Raw genomic sequence first — 15,958 nt, 5'->3', positions numbered from 1 at the left:
GTCACCAAGGATTGCAGGGTAAATGATTTAAAACTGTAAGTCATCTTAAAGTAATCTTAATTTCAATCCTTCATCTTCCAGATGGGAAAAAAAGAAGTGCATAGAGGTGATGTAACCTGCCAAAGCTCATACAAGTATTAGTCCCAGAGCTAGGATTCCAATCTATGTCTTTGGACTATGAATCTAGCCTCCTGTATGTGCCATTATTAGTAATATTCTCCAACCAACTTACATTCATCATGTATCTTTACCTTTTCCTATGGATTACTTATAAATTTGATTCTTCTGAAATTAGGTGGTCTAAGTAGACAGATTGATTACTTAGAGTCAGGAAGTCTTGTTTGGTCAATTTTTTTCAGCCGTGTCCAACTCTTCGTGACCCCTTTTTGGGATTTTCTTAACAAAGACACTAGCGTGGCTTGTTATTTCCTTCTCCAGCTCATTTTACAGATAAGGAAACAGAGTTAAGTGACTTGTCCAGTGACAGGTAGAAAGTGTCTGAAGCCAAATTTGAACTCAGATTGTCCTGACTCCAGATTCACCACTCTTCAGACACTTACTAGCTATGTCATTTAACTACCATATGCCTCAGTCTACCCCTCCATAAAATGGGAACAACAATAGCATTTACCTCCCAGGGTTGTTGTGGGGGTCAAATGAGATGTTTATGAAGTGTTTTTGCAAATCTTAAAGCATATAAATGCTAGCTATTATTATTTTCATAATGTTCAGTCAGTAGCATATTGCAGCAGAGAAACACATTAAGATTCAGTGCAGTAGAGTCCAATGGCATAGTTGAGTCCACTGGAGTTGTTGAAAAGAGGTGCCAGGCTGGAACCTTGCGGGGATCATACTTTTGGGAGATGAATTGATCCTAGAGTAAGTATAGGCCCTGGTTCTTCCCCAAAAAGTGCATAACAGTACTCTAAGGCAGGATTTCAGCTAAACCTGAACATGCCAGACAGCAAAGATCCACAGCCCAGTGCAGGAGCAAGCACAGAAGTCTAGCTGAACAACTTACCCAGCAGCACCTCAGGAAAAGCAACAAGAAGAAATTTGGAGAAGACAGAGAAAACATTAGGGCAAGGGGCATTGGAGGTATAGATAGTGTTGGCAAAGTGTATGTCATTTCACTTGAAAACCTATGGGTGTCCTATATTTCCAGTCAGTCAATAAGCATTTATTAAGCACCTATTAAGTTTCAGGCATAGCTAGGTGGCACAGTTGAGAGGGCAGCTAGGTGTCACAGTGGATAGAGCACTGGGTTTAGAATCAGGAAGATTCCTGTGCATGAGTTCAAATCCTGCCTCAAACACTTAGTATGTGACCCTGGGCAAGTCACTTAAACCTGTTTACTTCAGTTTCCTCATCTGTCAAATGAGCTGGGAAAGGAAAGAATCAACCATTCCAGTATCTTTAGCAAGAAAACCCCAAATGAGGTCACAAAGATTTTTGGTGGGCAGCTAGATGGCACAGTGGATAAAGTACTGAGCTTGGAATCAAGAAGATATGTTCATGAGTTCAAATCCTGCTTCAGACACTTACTAGCTGGGCAAGTCATTTAACCCTGTTTGCCTCGTTTTCCATGTCAGTAAAATGAGCTGAAGAACAAAATGGCAAAGCACTGAAAATCCCCAAAAGCGTCATGAAGAGTCAGACATAACTGGAAACGACTAAACAACGTTTCAGGCACTGATCCAAGTGCTGAGGGATATAAAGAAAGGCAAAAACAGTTTCTTTCAAGGAGCTTACAGTCCGGGGGAAGGGGTAAGAGAGCAGAGCAATGTACCAACGAAATATGTACCGGATAAATAGGAGATAATCAGTAGAGGGAAGGCACTAGCCCTAAAGGAGATCTGGAAAAGCTTCCTGCTGAAGGTAGGATTTTAGCGAGGATTTAAAGGAAGCCAAGGGAGAGGAACGAGCAGAGAGAGTGTCACAAGCATGGAGAACATCCAACAAAAAGTCCCGTGTCTGGAGATGGAGTGTTTTGTGTGACACGTGTTTGTCAGGGAGTTTGCTACTATGACATTTCAGTGAATGTCTTTGCAATCAGCTCCTGGTGTCCTCTGCCTGACTCTCCAATGGTAAGCATAGAGGTGGGAGCTCTTGCGCTATAGAACTTTCAATCGGTGGCACTGGGGCAAAGGGCATCCACCTGCCCGTGATAGTTGAGGGGTGTTCCACACACCACACACACGAGTCGCATAAATTCACAGGCTTGGGTTACGGGCTTAGTTTGTAACTTCAACGCGGCTCCCGGGGCCCCAGGAGACCGCGTGCGCAGCGGGACAGGGTGATCCAGGACCGTGCGGGGTAGCCCCCGGGGCGCCCCTGGAAGCCTTTCGAGGGCGGGGAGCAGGGAGGGGAGGGGCAGGGGTTCTGCGGTGGGGCGGCCGCGCGCATGCGCCGCTCGGAGGCTGCCGGAAGAGCCGGGGCTGCGGGGCCGGCGGCCGCCCAGTGCTGGCCGGCCGGGACTACAGGATGAGCGGTGGGGGCGCTGTGACGGCCGAGCCGCAGGAGCCGGAGCTCCGGGAGCCGGCGCTGCAGGAGCCCGAGCTCCGGGAGCCGGCGCTGCAGGAGCCCGAGCTCCGGGAGCCGGCGCTGCAGGAGCCCGAGCTCCGGGAGCCGGCGCTGCAGGAGCCGGAGCTCCGGGAGCCGGCGCTGCAGGAGCCCGAGCTCCGGGAGCCGGCGCTGCAGGCTCCCGAGGAAGAGCGCCTGCAGCTGAGCGGCCGCCAGGAGGAGGAGGCGGCGGCCGTGGCGGTGGAACCGGACCCGGACCCAAACCCGGACCCGAACCCGGCCCCGGCCCCTCAGCTGCCTGCCCCTGGCGGTTGCTGTCCCTGCGCGATCCCAAACGAAAACGCCGGTGAGTGCGGCGGAGTGACCCCGAGGTCCCGCTGCCGGCGCCCGCGGCCAGGGGATAGGCTGGGGCTGCCCACGAGGCACCGACGGAGCATCCCTCCCGACCCCCAGCAGGAAGCGTGCGGAGCCCGGCAGGACTGTGCCTACCTGGGCACCTCCCCCGGAGCCGCGTTCCTGCGGGTAGCAGCCCCCAGAGATTTCCCCCTGGCAAGGGAGCGCTCGAGCGCCCCACGCCTGAACCTGAACCTGAACTTGATCAAGTGAGGTCAAGTGTGATCATAGAGGAGCGCCTCGGGAGAGTCCATTCTACCCCCGGCGAGTCTCGCTCGGCGGAGCCCCCGGCCCGGGAGAGCGATGGGTCTGGGCAGAAATGTGGCTGGGGGCGCGCGGGAATCATTCTTTCAAAATCATGCAGCTCTGTGTTACCTCCGGCTGAACGCCGAAATGCTGCTTGCTTCTCAGACCCCTACCTCTATTTAGAAAACAGTTATCCACCCCTCCTTTTCCCATATCCACAATTAATGTCACTTAAGTTGAACAGCATGGATGGAGCCACCCAATTAGTTACCATATAGCAGATTAGGCTAGAAGTTTAGAAAGTAGAAAAAAAGCCTATAAAATGTATGGAATTAGGCTAGAAGGCAATCGGAAATGTATAGAAAGTATTTTTTAAATCTATTAAATGTGTAGAATTAGGCTGGAAGGCAATGGAGACAAGTATAGGAAGTATTTGGGGGGGAAGTATTTTTTTAAATTCTTTATATAATGTATAGAATTAGATTGGAAAGCCCTTTGCATGTAGTATGTATGCTGGAAAAATGGGTGGGCTGAGAGCAGGCCCCAGTTCTTGTCCTACCAACTCATTTTGTGACCTTGGACAATTCACTTCCCTGCTGGAATATTGGTTTTCTCATCTATAAAATGGACAGGTTAGAATAAATAATTGTTGGTTGGTTGATTGTATGGTCCCTACTATAAGTGCCTTTTAGCTCTGGTTATGGTGATGTCAGTCCAGTGACAAAGGTGGGGGGTGTGGTTGAGGGTGTGGCTCATTCTTCAACTCTTTGCAACTGACTAGTTGTACCATCTTATCTACCTAACAATTAACTATTCTAGTGTAATGATTAGTGGATATTTTGCAAACTTATAAAATTGTTTATGATATTCGTTGCTGGTAATTATTTAGAAACTCTCTAGTTTTCTCTACCTTAGCATAAAGTACATAATTACTTATTCTGTTAAATAGTGTGGGAAGATTTAATTATTTTCGGGGGAAGGTAAGAATGATCACTCATTTCAGAAATGATTACTATATTGCCAAATAATTGAAGCTAAATAATCACATTAAAATACAGGATGTACCTCCAGCTTCCTTCCCCTCTCTTTGATGTAGGTGGGAGGTCCACAGGCATTACAAAACCTTGATTGCACATGGTTTTGGACTTTTTCAATATATCCATCAAGTGTGCTGGGTTGTGTTTGTTTTTTCTCAAACTTTTAGTTTGTTATATGGGATAGTTTTCTGGAAGGAAGTAGGGAAGGGATACTGGGGACATAATTATAATTATATCAAAAACAGAAGACAGGATGAAAACTTTAAAAACAGAGGGTGTCCCAAAAGCTTCAGTGCAGTTTTTTTTAACCTACATATTCTTTATTTTTTTGTTTTTGTTTTTGGTTTTTTGCAAGGCAATGGGGGTTAAGTGACTTGCCCAGGGTCACACAGCTGGTGTCAAGTGTCTGAGACCAGACTTGAACTCGGGTCCTCCTAAATCCACTTCATCCACTGTGCCATCCAGCTGCCCCCGCTTCAGTGCAGTTTTAAGCAATAATAGTTTAAATAGCCTAATAGCTTACAACTGCACCAAGACTTTTGGGACACCCTTTGCTTAGGGTTTCAATAGCCATTTTTAATAACAACATTTAGTAGCTTTCTTGAAACTACTCAGGTTGAAGCAATTGAGGCTCTTTGGTTGAAACAAAAAGTCGTTTTGGAAAACAAGCCTTAAAAAGTAAGATTAAATGTCATTACAGTTTGTTTTTTCTCTCCCTTTCCTTCCGACATGTGGCCAACTTCTGTTATCTCCACAAATCTTTTTTTTTTTAAGTTTTATCTTGGGGGAAAAAAAAGGATAACCTAATTTCTTTAAGTTCTTTGCAAACTCGAGCATTACAACAATAGCTGAAATTTATAATGGAGTGCTTTGGCTTAAACTTCACTCCATGGCTTTCATTATTTGGTTTGAAGCATTGTTCTAGAAGAATGTTCTCTCATATTCAAGTAAAACACAGGAATGCATTACGAGGCCAAACACTACTTGAAGTGATCTCTACTACTGCTCCCCTCTGTTATTGCCAATAATTGAAATGTGAATGTAGTTTGGCAAGGTCTAGTCCAGGCTGTTCATCCCCCTTCTACTTGATGCACTCAGGGTCTTCCACAACTTTTTTTTTGGGGGGGGGCGGGGCAGTGAGAGTTAAGTGACTTGCCCAGAGTCACACAGCTGGTAAGTGCCAAGTGTCTAAGGTCGGATTTGAACTCAGGTCCTCCTGAATCCAGGGCCGGTGCTCTATTCACTGCACCACCTAGCTGCCCCACCCCACCCCACCCCACAACTTTTTTCAGACTACCTTTGTAGACATTTTGCCAGAATTCAGTTTATTATCATTAATTAATTATTAATTAAATGCTTACCATATGGAAAGTATTCTGTTAAGTGCTAAAGGAGATACTGAAACATCTGCACCTCCAGTCTTTGAGTTTAGAGTCTAGTAGGGAAGAGAATGAGCCACTCCATCAGTCTTGGTCACATTCAGCCTTTCCAAAACCTAACACTTTTCAAAAGGCCCAGTGTAAGTGTTTTTACCCCCATGAGATTTTATCTGATCATTTGAGTTCCCAGGAGTCTCTCCCCACTGAACTCTGATAACAGTATCATTTGTTTGGCACTTGGATTCCTTGTGATATCTCTTGGATTGCCCTGCAAGTTACTTGACTCCAAATGTTCTCTAATTATTTAATGTGCCTATATCTTATCTTCCCAGCCAGATTTTAAGCAGTTTCAGAGGACAGTAATTTGGTGAGGGGCTTATTAGTGTCTGTTAGTTTGAATATGATTAATCCCCATCCACTATTTCTATATAACCAGTCCCACCCACCCACTCCCCACTTGACTTATCATGGACCTGTTCCACTTGTCCCAATTATGAATATAATTGTATTATATTTGTGTGTATAATTAAAGTCCAAATGTGTGACTTAAGTTAAAAGAATTTCTTAGAAAGTTAAAATATTTCTTGAAGTAAATGTAATAAAATTAGGCATTAATGACTATAAGTATGGAATGACAGAAAAAGCGAAGTTTTTCTGTCCTAGGTTTGTTTTTTTCTTTTTTTCTTTTTCCTGTTCTAATCTAGGAGTTCAGGCTCCATGAATGTTTTTCTTTAAAAAAGAATCTATTTCTTTTGGACCTGAAGTATGAAATTTCAAAAATGTAATTTCTAGGACCTAACCACAACAGAGGCATGCATTTCACACCAGTTAATTTGGAACAGTCTTGAAATTTCATTCTTCTGGGATGAAATATGTCTAGTTTTTTGTTTTCATACAGACTATAAACTGGAGGGTTTTGATTACGTACATTAATGACTGCTACCTACAAAATAGTCTTCAGCCAAATTTAAACAAGCAAACCCATTCTTTTTTCTTTTTCTTTCTTTTTTTTTTTTTTAGTGAGGCAATGGGGGTTAAGTGACTTGCCCAGGGTCACACAGCTAGTATGTGTTAAGTGTCTGAGGCCGGATTTGAACTCAGGTACTCCTGACTCCAGGGCCGGTGCTCTATCCACTGCCCCACCTAGCTGCCCCACAAACCCATTCTTAAATACAAATGATAAATTTTTAGAGATGTCCTTGCAAAGTTTGCTCCCATAGTTATACTTCCATTCCAGGCTGTGGGTTACCTCTCTTATTAAAAAAAAAATAATGGAACTTAAAAGTTGAAATGAATATATAAGCTATTTGGTGTTTAGAATTGTAAAGTGACATATATTTATAGAAATAGGGCAGTTGTTTGTTGTTTTTTTAACAGGGTACTAGCAACATCTTAAGCAGTAGTGTTTAGTGGCTAACCCTGTACATTCCTGTCTTGAAAATTATAATTTTAGTTTACAAAGCTTCCCATGTGGTTGGCCTTCTCTGAACCTTTACTCAAGGGACTGAGGGTTGCATGTACTTTTCTAAATGTTGTATCTTATATAACTGGGAAGAGCATCAGGCCATCTGCCTTGAAAATCTAGATGGTTTTATTGTCATTAGTTTAAAAAGTTTTAAAAGTTTGTGGCACCTTATGTACTGTCTTATCCCAGGCCTAATTTACTTGTGTCACAAATTATACTACTCCCAGGGAGAAGACCCTTGGCTATTAGTATCAGGTGCTCCACACACACCTCCTTGTATAGGAATATAAGGGATATAGAAATTTATGGTTGAATTTCAAGCTCATATGACCAACAAGGGAACCAAGAATCCTAAAATCATAGATTTAGAACAGGCAGAAATCTGAAAGGTCATCTGGTCCAACCCCATCATTTTATAGATGAAGGAACCAAGACAGGTCACACAGGTAGAAAGTAGCAGACATAGGATTAGAACCCAGGTCTTCTTGAACCCAGGTCTTCTGACTTCAAATCCAGTGGTCCCCCATATAAACTTCAGATGATAAAGGCCAAAAATGAAATAGTTGTATACCTATGTGAAAGGTATTATAATTGGTTGTATGGGAATTACAGAGAAGTATAGGACTATCCTGTTCTCAAGGTGTTTACTGTCTACAGAGAGAGAAGACCAGGACACAAGAAAAGTTTAATTTAACATTTCAAGATAACTGTTAAAAAACAAAGATCGATATTTATGAGCTAATGCTGCCTCCTAGTGTTGCTAAAGTGATTCCCTGCCTTGTATAAAGTGCTTTTATGAAAGACATTTTTGTTTTAACTCAGTAGTTAGAGAATACTTGCATTTGAGAAGCTGCTTCCATAGTAAATACCTGTTTTTAGAGGGGCTAATGAAATTTCCCCTGCCTTTTTGCAAACCATTTTTCCAGCTTTTTCTTGTCATCTCAGCGGCGAGCTTCTTGGTTTCCTGATATAGACAATGTGAGGAGTGAATGGTATTTCTCTAATTTTTTTTTAAATGGCTGTGTACAATCAGACATGGCCCACAATGATGCTTGGGATAGTGAGTGAATGACTTAACAGGTAAGGTTGATGAACTCATTCATCTTTTGAATACTATGGTATTTTTCCCAGATTTCTAACTGAAATAACCATTTTGTAACTAGTAGAAGTACTAATGAAAACAAAAACTAATTGGAATTTAATCTTTTTTCAGAAACTAAGAAGAAAGCTTCCTGTCCGGGACTTGGCTTGTTTTATGCATTATTGTCTGCCTTCTTTTTCTCGGTGGCCTCCTTATTAGTAAAAAAAATACAAGATATCCATTCAACAGAAATTAGTGCATTTCGATGTGTGTTCCAAATGTTATTCATTCTTCCCTTCTTAATGTACAAAAAGTAAGTATACTTTTAACTGTAAAATAAGGGAATTTATAGTTTTTCACAATTTGTCAAACCTAAAATTTGTCTACTTTGTCTATAGAATCTTCATTAGCCCCATTAACATTGATCAATAAACGTTTTGTCAGTGTTCCTATCCATTACCAACTTTCATGGTCATATCAATAGAATATATCTGCTTGTAGGAGATTTCCCATCCTGATTTCCATATAAACCAAATGGAAATTCAGTATGAACTTTTTATTTTCTTACCTCCCATAAAGTAGAGGTAGGTGACAAAGGGGTGGGAGAAGGGAACAAACATTTTTTTTTTTTTTGGCGTGGGGCAGTGAGAGTTAAGTGACTTGCCCAGGGTCACACAGCTAGTAAGTGTTAAATGTCTGAGGCCGGATTTGAACTCAGGTCCTCCTGAATCCAGGGCTGGTGCTCTATCCACTGTACCACCTAGCTTCCCCTGGAACAAACATATTTTAAGAGTCTACTCTGTGCCAGGTACTGTGGAAAATACTTTACAAATATTATCTCATTTGATTCTCACAATAATCCTGTGAGGTAGGTGTGATTATCTTCATTTTGCAGTTGAGGAAATTGAGGTAGACAGAAGTGAAGTAACTTGCCCAGGGTCACACAGTTAGTAAGTGTCTGAGGCTAGATTTGAACTTAGTTCTTCTTGACCCCAGTCCAAGCCCTCTGTCCACTGCACTACCTAGCTGCCTCATAAGAAACATACCTGTACTCATTTTGAAAAGGTATGTTCCTGAGTAATTGCTTCATTCACTCTCATACCCATGCAACACTACCACCAATTATTTTTCTTATTTGATATGGTATATTGTTGTTGCCAGCAGAGTTTTTTCTAAGCCACAGATATTTCATTTTATTACTATTCTAATTATTATATAATAGAATAACATATAGTAGAATAGAGTATTATAATAGTATAATTAATATATAATGATATGATATTCAGTATAACAGACTAGTATTCTATAACATAATTATATAATGATATTTGGTATGTAGGACAAACAAAAGTAGTAAATTAACAGATCATTTGATGCTTACATAGGGAAGAGAGAAGCTAGTCAGTGTTGACTTTTTTTTTTTTTTTGGTGAGGCAATTGGGGTTAAGTGACTTGCCCAGGGTCACACAGCTAGGAAGTGTTAAGTGTCTGAGGCTGGATTTGAACTCAGGGTCCTCCTGAATTCAGGGCTGGTGCTCTATCCACTGCGCCACCTAGCTGCCCCAAAGTGTTGACTTCTTTATCAGCCTGCTCTCTTCCTATCCTCCCCCTCTCCTTTTGCCTTCCCTGTGTTAAGAGTATGAGACTGTAACCTCTAACTCTCACTAGAATGCTGTTGGGGCAGAGGTAAACAATAAGCTAGAATCATTTGGATTGTTTTGGGGCAAGGATACTCGACTCTCAAACTGGAAGCCAGAAAGAAAATTCCAAATGTAAACTATATATTTCAGTTATTTAAAAATAGTTTCCTTCTCACCAACATACATTCATAGAATCCTGCCTTATATATAGGACTTGAGAGGTCAATTCAGTCATCTTCCTACCCCATGAAGTGATTTTCAATATAATACTCTGACCAGTGGTTGTTCAGCCTCACTGTCACACAGGACAGTCCATTTAAAAAAAAATTTTAGGACATTCACTTAAAATGTATTTTCATTCCAGACAACAAGAAATTAATAAAAGAAATATGCGGATCTAGATTCTAGTTAACTTTGTCACATAATACTATATAAAATTTGTGAGTCTTAATTTTTTTAGTGAATAGAAGTAAAAATCCAAAAAATATGGTTTTCCCAAAAGTCTTAGTGCAATGTTAAGATAATTTACTGTAAAGCTTAATAACTGCACTAAGACTTTTTGGACACCTTTTATTTTAAAGACGATAGCCCGCTAGAAATCTGATAGACTTATCTCTCCCTCCCTAAAGCCCCAGTTAAAAAAAAAAATAGGGTATTTATGAAGGGGGAGATGGTGGTCTATGGAATTATATTTATATCAATTTTATTTTAGGCTTTCTTTTCAGTTTCTTTAAAGGCATAGTCTAATCCTCTTAACTGGTTGGTTGTGTCACAGAGATTTTATTAAGAATGCCTTTTATTGGGGCAGCTAGGTGGCGCAGTGGATAGAGCACCGGCCCTGGATTCAAGAGGTCCTGAGTTCAAATTAAGTATCTTTTGAATGCCAGGGATTATTTTCTCTATCTGTAGTCCCTGGGGGTATACAGTGGTCATTTAATAAATGCTTGTTTAGCAGTTTCTGTGGCTGGAGTCATCTTAGTCATTAAAGGATAGTATTGATTTTTAAAAAGAAAGAGTTTGCTGTATCGGGAGAGGAGCTCTGATTTAGACACAAAAAGCAGGGTTTGGTGAGTTGGGCTGGGGTGCAGCTGAATAAACCTTTTAAGGACCAAGATTAATAAATAAATAAGTGCTTGCTTGTCACGTTGATTGTGAAGATTGTAGTCAATCTTTAGCCCGTTTATATTGCAGAAAGTTTTCTAAATGATGTAACTGGATTTAAAATCAGCAGCTGGTCAAGTGATTCTGGCAAAAAAAATTTTAGTTCTTTGATTGTTTTCCATTGTTGTACTGCATATTTTCTGTAGTTTTAGCCTCTCCTGTAGAGCATATCCTCCCCAGACACATATCCAGCTAACGGTACATATTACTCATTGGTGAGTTTCCTTTACAGGGTAGACGAAATGTGCAAATCAATACAAATTTAATATAACATGCTTTTCTTTATTTTAATTTACAGAACGGGGTTTGTGGGACCAAAAGGCAAACGAATTTTCCTTCTCTTCAGGGGAATCTTTGGTTCCACAGCCATGATCCTTCTCTACTATGCTTTCCAGTTAATGCCCATCGCTGATGCCACTGTTATCACATTTACTACTCCAGTTTTCACTTCACTATTTGCTTGTATATATCTCAAGGAAAAATATAGTTTTTGGGATCTTTTGTTCACTCTCTTTGCAATTGCTGGCGTGCTGCTTATCGCAAGACCACCATTTTTGTTTGGCTCCAACACAGCAGAAATAGAAGACGACCATTCCCACCACCTCAAAGGAGCATTAGCAGCTGTGGGCAGTGCCCTGTGCGGTGCTCTGACACTTGTTATCCTAAGAAAGGTGGGGAAGTCTGTGCACTACCTTCTGAGCATTTGGTACTATTTGGTGATTGGACTGTTGGAGTGTGTCATCGCACTCTTCGTGTTGGGGGAGTGGCGGCTACCTCATTGTGGTTTAGATAGGCTGTATTTGATATTAATAGCACTTTTGGGGCTGGGGGGGCAGATTTTTATCACAAGAGCACTTCAGATAGAAAAGGCAGGGCCTGTGTCCATAATGAAAACAATGGATGTGGTCTTTGCTTTCATACTTCAGATTATTTTCCTGCATAAAATACCAACCTGGTGGACAATAGGTGGTGCACTTTGTGTGGTAACCAGCAGCTCTGGAGCTGTCATTCGCAATTGGTATAATAATTCCAAAGTGAGTCATCAGTCCTAAAATAGACATGTCAGGTAGAATTTCATCCCAGTGATACAGAAAATTTTAAGGTATATTTTTATTTATTGTTCATCCAGGTTATAAGTTTAATAATTGGAGTATAATTTTCAAAAACAACATATGTGTTTATAATAGTTTTAAATGACTTGGCTAGTTTGCTCTCCCTGGCATTATGAATTTTTATCAAAAGAAAAAATTTTGATTCAAGTTTTTTTTCATGACTGGAACAAAAAAGTGCTTGTAAAATGCTTTTTAAAAAAGAGTAATTGTCTTTATTATGAGCACCTGGATAGAATAGGGAATTAAGGATATTTTGAGCTACATGATGGCCAAATTAGCATTATCTTAATTAAAAGAATAAATATTTACATTTATCAATTTTAGTACAATAAGCAAAAACTTAAAATAGACATCTTGATTTTTTTTTAATTGTGCAAATTTATTTTTTTTAGACCAAAGCCAAGTCCTATAAAGTGCCTTTCCATGCTCATACTAGAATTTGAACAGGCAAAAGCTTTGCTTTTTTTTTTTTTTTAAAAGCAAAAAGTCCTTAAGTCAAATTTGGCCAATCATTTAAGTAGCCACAGTAATAATAACTACAGCTTACAATTTTAATTTTCCTATATTATTATGTAAAACTGCACTCAAATTTTGTTTTTCAAATCATAAAGGGACAAAATATAGCATATTTTAGCCACATTTATAGCCTAAAGTGGTTTCCTTCCCAAAAAAGGTAGTTTTCTATAAATCTGTTCTAGACATATAAAGCAATACCAAGTGGAAATCTCTCAGGATTTTAGATAACTTTTTAAAATTACTTTTTACAGTAACCTCTAAACCAAAAACATGGCTTAGAGAACTTTGGTGTACTTTTAAAAGCCAACTTTTCTAAGCAAGCATTCGTCATCTTAATTTATCAGAGAACAGACTTTTTTTTTTCCAATGTAATTGGAATGTGGTTTCTTATTTTTTTTAATGTCAAAACCTTTTGTCATTATCTTCATGATGCCTTGAATGGAAAAAAATAAATATTTCACTTCACTTTAAAATGATGGACAAATAATTGCTGGTATGTTATTGTATGTTATATGCATTAAGTCCATTTAAGTTAAATGACACCATGGGTTCAAATATAACATTTCATATGTAGCATCTGTCAAGCCAGAATTTACCATGCCTACAAATGGAAGAAACTGTTATATCCAGGAGACTATTTGGTAGCTTGCTTAGTATGTAGCTTAATGTAAGATGAATGGATTTGGGAATGGAAGACCTGGTTTTCAGTTCTGGCTTTTGTTGCTCATTGTTTTTGAGCCCTGGCCAGGTCACTTACCTCTGGGCTTTCCATTTCCTCACCTGTAGACCTCTAGCTCCAGGGAATACAAACAAAAGACCTCTGTGTTTGGTCTTAAGCACCTCCCTAATTACCCCAAGCTGACTTTCCTGTTAGCCTAACCCTTGAGCCACTGAGTTGGAGTAATAGAGCTTTCCCTTCGATTTTCTGGTCATTTATTCTGAAGAAACAGGGATTTGAGGTCCTGATGCCTTTATGAGAATTTATTTTCCTTTCTGGAAATAATCATGAGAATACTTTTTCCCCCTCTCAGTCCTTCCTGACTGAAGAATTGCAAATGAAGATTAAACAAAGATTGATTTTTGCCTATATAACTAACCTCCATAGTATGTTAATTGAAACGTTTGCAGAAATGTCAGTTCCTGACTATCTCTGAAATCATACAATGTTAGAACTGGGATGTCAGAAATGATCAAATCCAGTGATTCTCAAAGTATGATCTGGGGATTTCCTGGGCATCCTGAGACCCTTTCAGGAGTCTGTGGGTCAGACTTATTTTTATAATAATACTAAGATGTTTTTTAAAAAAGAGGTTTTCATTTCTAATATGATAAGTATCAATAGATATACCCCTTATAAAACCTTTTTGGGGGCCTCAGTAATTTTAAGGGTCTTCCTATTGTTGTTCCCCAAATAACCCTTATTCCCCATCCCCTCATATATCCAGTGAAAGGATTTGATTTTCCCCAGGTCTTTTTATCTATCATAGGTATCTCTATTAATACCACGATAAACCAAGGTAAGTAAACTACTCTGTACTCTATGCAAAGGTGAATTACGCCTCATAGGGAATACCTGATAAATATCGTATCTTCTGCAGGGTCCCCTGGGATCCTGAAACCTAAGTCACTTTGCTCTAACACATGGAAAGTCGATTTCATCTGTGTAATTTAATCATTAGGAGATCATGATGAAAGTTTACCACCTCTCCAGACTTTTGCTTCAGATCTCCATCCTTGGAACTCTGAAGAACTTAGAGTTTATGATTTTTATTTTAAAAGAAGGGCTTATAATGTTTAAAATATGCAAAGTCCTATGTGTTGTAAGACTATTTTTTGGTATATGTATTTTGCAGAGATCTTTACTATTTCTTGAAAAATAAAATATTTTCAGAAGATGTTTTTATTTCATAAGCACTAATAAAAATAAATATTAAGAATAAGTATGCTTTCTTTTTCATAAAATAACAAATGCCTGACTTTTAACCCTAAACTCCAAATGGAAAATAGTTGATTAATCAGTCCTAGGGTACATTTCTTGTTCTTTCTCTTTCCAAACATACTTCGGTGTTCCTGTGATTTCCTCAATGTGGGTTGTAAGTACGGTAATGCTTCAGTTACTTGGTGGATGATCTTGGTCATTTGCCATGGCTGGAATATTTCATCACCTCAATAGCAACCAGTGTTGTAGAGCTAAGCCAATGCTCAGACCTCTAAGAGTTTGTGGTCTGCTGGCATAACCTCTAAGAACCCAGGAGTTTTACTCCACAACATAGCAAGGAATCTTAGGAGAACATTCATCAAGGATTCCTGAGCATAGATGAAATGAAACTATAAATGGCATATATTATGCATTTCTGAACAAAATAAAATATTTTTTAAAATAATGAAATGATTTGCTATTGTCATGCAAACTTAACATCAATCCAAAGGACCAACACATAATAATTTTTATCACTAAAACTTTTTCTTTCTATAAAATTAATTTTATTCAACAAATGATTAAGTGCTATGAGCCTGATTAAGTGAGGAAAGGAACCATATAAACACTTGAAAATTATTTTTGAATTTTCCTAAAACTACTGTTTATTCAGTTTCCCTTTCCTGGATTTACTCACTCTCTTCCCCAAATTTGAAGTAATACTCAAATTTATATTTTCTAAAATAATAATTTAGAGGTAGTAATTATCCAAATAATTTCTTCCAGAAGATAGTTGCTTTTTCAAGAAGTAGTATCTAACATAATAATGATCTTAGTAATAATCTATCAGGAAGTTAAAGGAAGGAAAAAAATCCCTTCAAATGGGGGACGAATGGTTTTTGCTAAAAAAGAGCTGCTTTGGTCAATTCATAGACTCTGTTTCAAATATCATTTCAATCTGCTGGCTTTCAAATAGCTATCTCTATCACTGCCCTTTTCTCCCCAGCTCTGATCTTCCATCTCCAACTGCCTGTTGCATATCACCTGGCTGGTTTGCAGCACTCCAGATATAATATTGCTTACAAGGTAGGTTACCTATATCCTACCCACATTCTAAGTGTGTGAACTGGCTTTTTTTTTTCTCATAGTTTTCAACATGCATTTTCATAAGATTTGGAGTTCCAGATTTTTCTCCCTCCCTCCCTTTCCTCCCCCCTCCATAAGATATCAACCAAGTTATACATGTACAATCCACAAGTGCCCTTTTTATCAGTTCTTTCTATGGGGTAGATAGTAAGTTTCATCATTAGTCCCTTGGGATTGTCTTAAATCATTGTATTGCTGAGAGTAGTTAAGTCATTCATAATTGCTCATCAAACAATGCTGCTGTCACTATGTACAGTGTCTTCCCACTTCTGCTCATTTCACTATATATCAGTTCATATGAGTCTTTCCAGGTTTTTCTGGTATCATCTTGTTTGTCATTT

At 39.4% G+C, this 15,958-nt stretch overlaps 1 protein-coding gene across 2 annotated transcripts; it reads left to right on the top strand.

The window, feature by feature from the left end:
- Nucleotides 1-2,423: 2,423 nt before the first annotated feature.
- Nucleotides 2,424-14,462, top strand: SLC35G1 (solute carrier family 35 member G1). Of its 2 annotated transcripts, none has more exons than XM_043989965.1 (4): nt 2,424-2,550; nt 2,641-2,869; nt 8,257-8,437; nt 11,224-14,462. In XM_043989965.1, exons 1-4 carry the CDS (start codon nt 2,485-2,487, stop codon nt 11,975-11,977), a joined length of 1,230 nt encoding a protein of 409 aa, XP_043845900.1. In that variant the 5' UTR covers nt 2,424-2,484; the 3' UTR covers nt 11,978-14,462. The 2 variants fall into 2 exon arrangements, with proteins under 2 accessions (XP_043845900.1, XP_043845899.1); XM_043989964.1 differs by having other exon boundaries at nt 2,424-2,580; nt 2,671-2,869.
- Nucleotides 14,463-15,958: the final 1,496 nt, after the last annotated feature.

Source organism: Dromiciops gliroides, chromosome 2 (genome assembly GCF_019393635.1).
Source record: "Dromiciops gliroides isolate mDroGli1 chromosome 2, mDroGli1.pri, whole genome shotgun sequence".
In the NCBI taxonomy this organism is placed as follows: Eukaryota; Metazoa; Chordata; class Mammalia; order Microbiotheria; family Microbiotheriidae; genus Dromiciops; species Dromiciops gliroides.
This window is presented reverse-complemented; position numbering and strand designations above follow the sequence as displayed.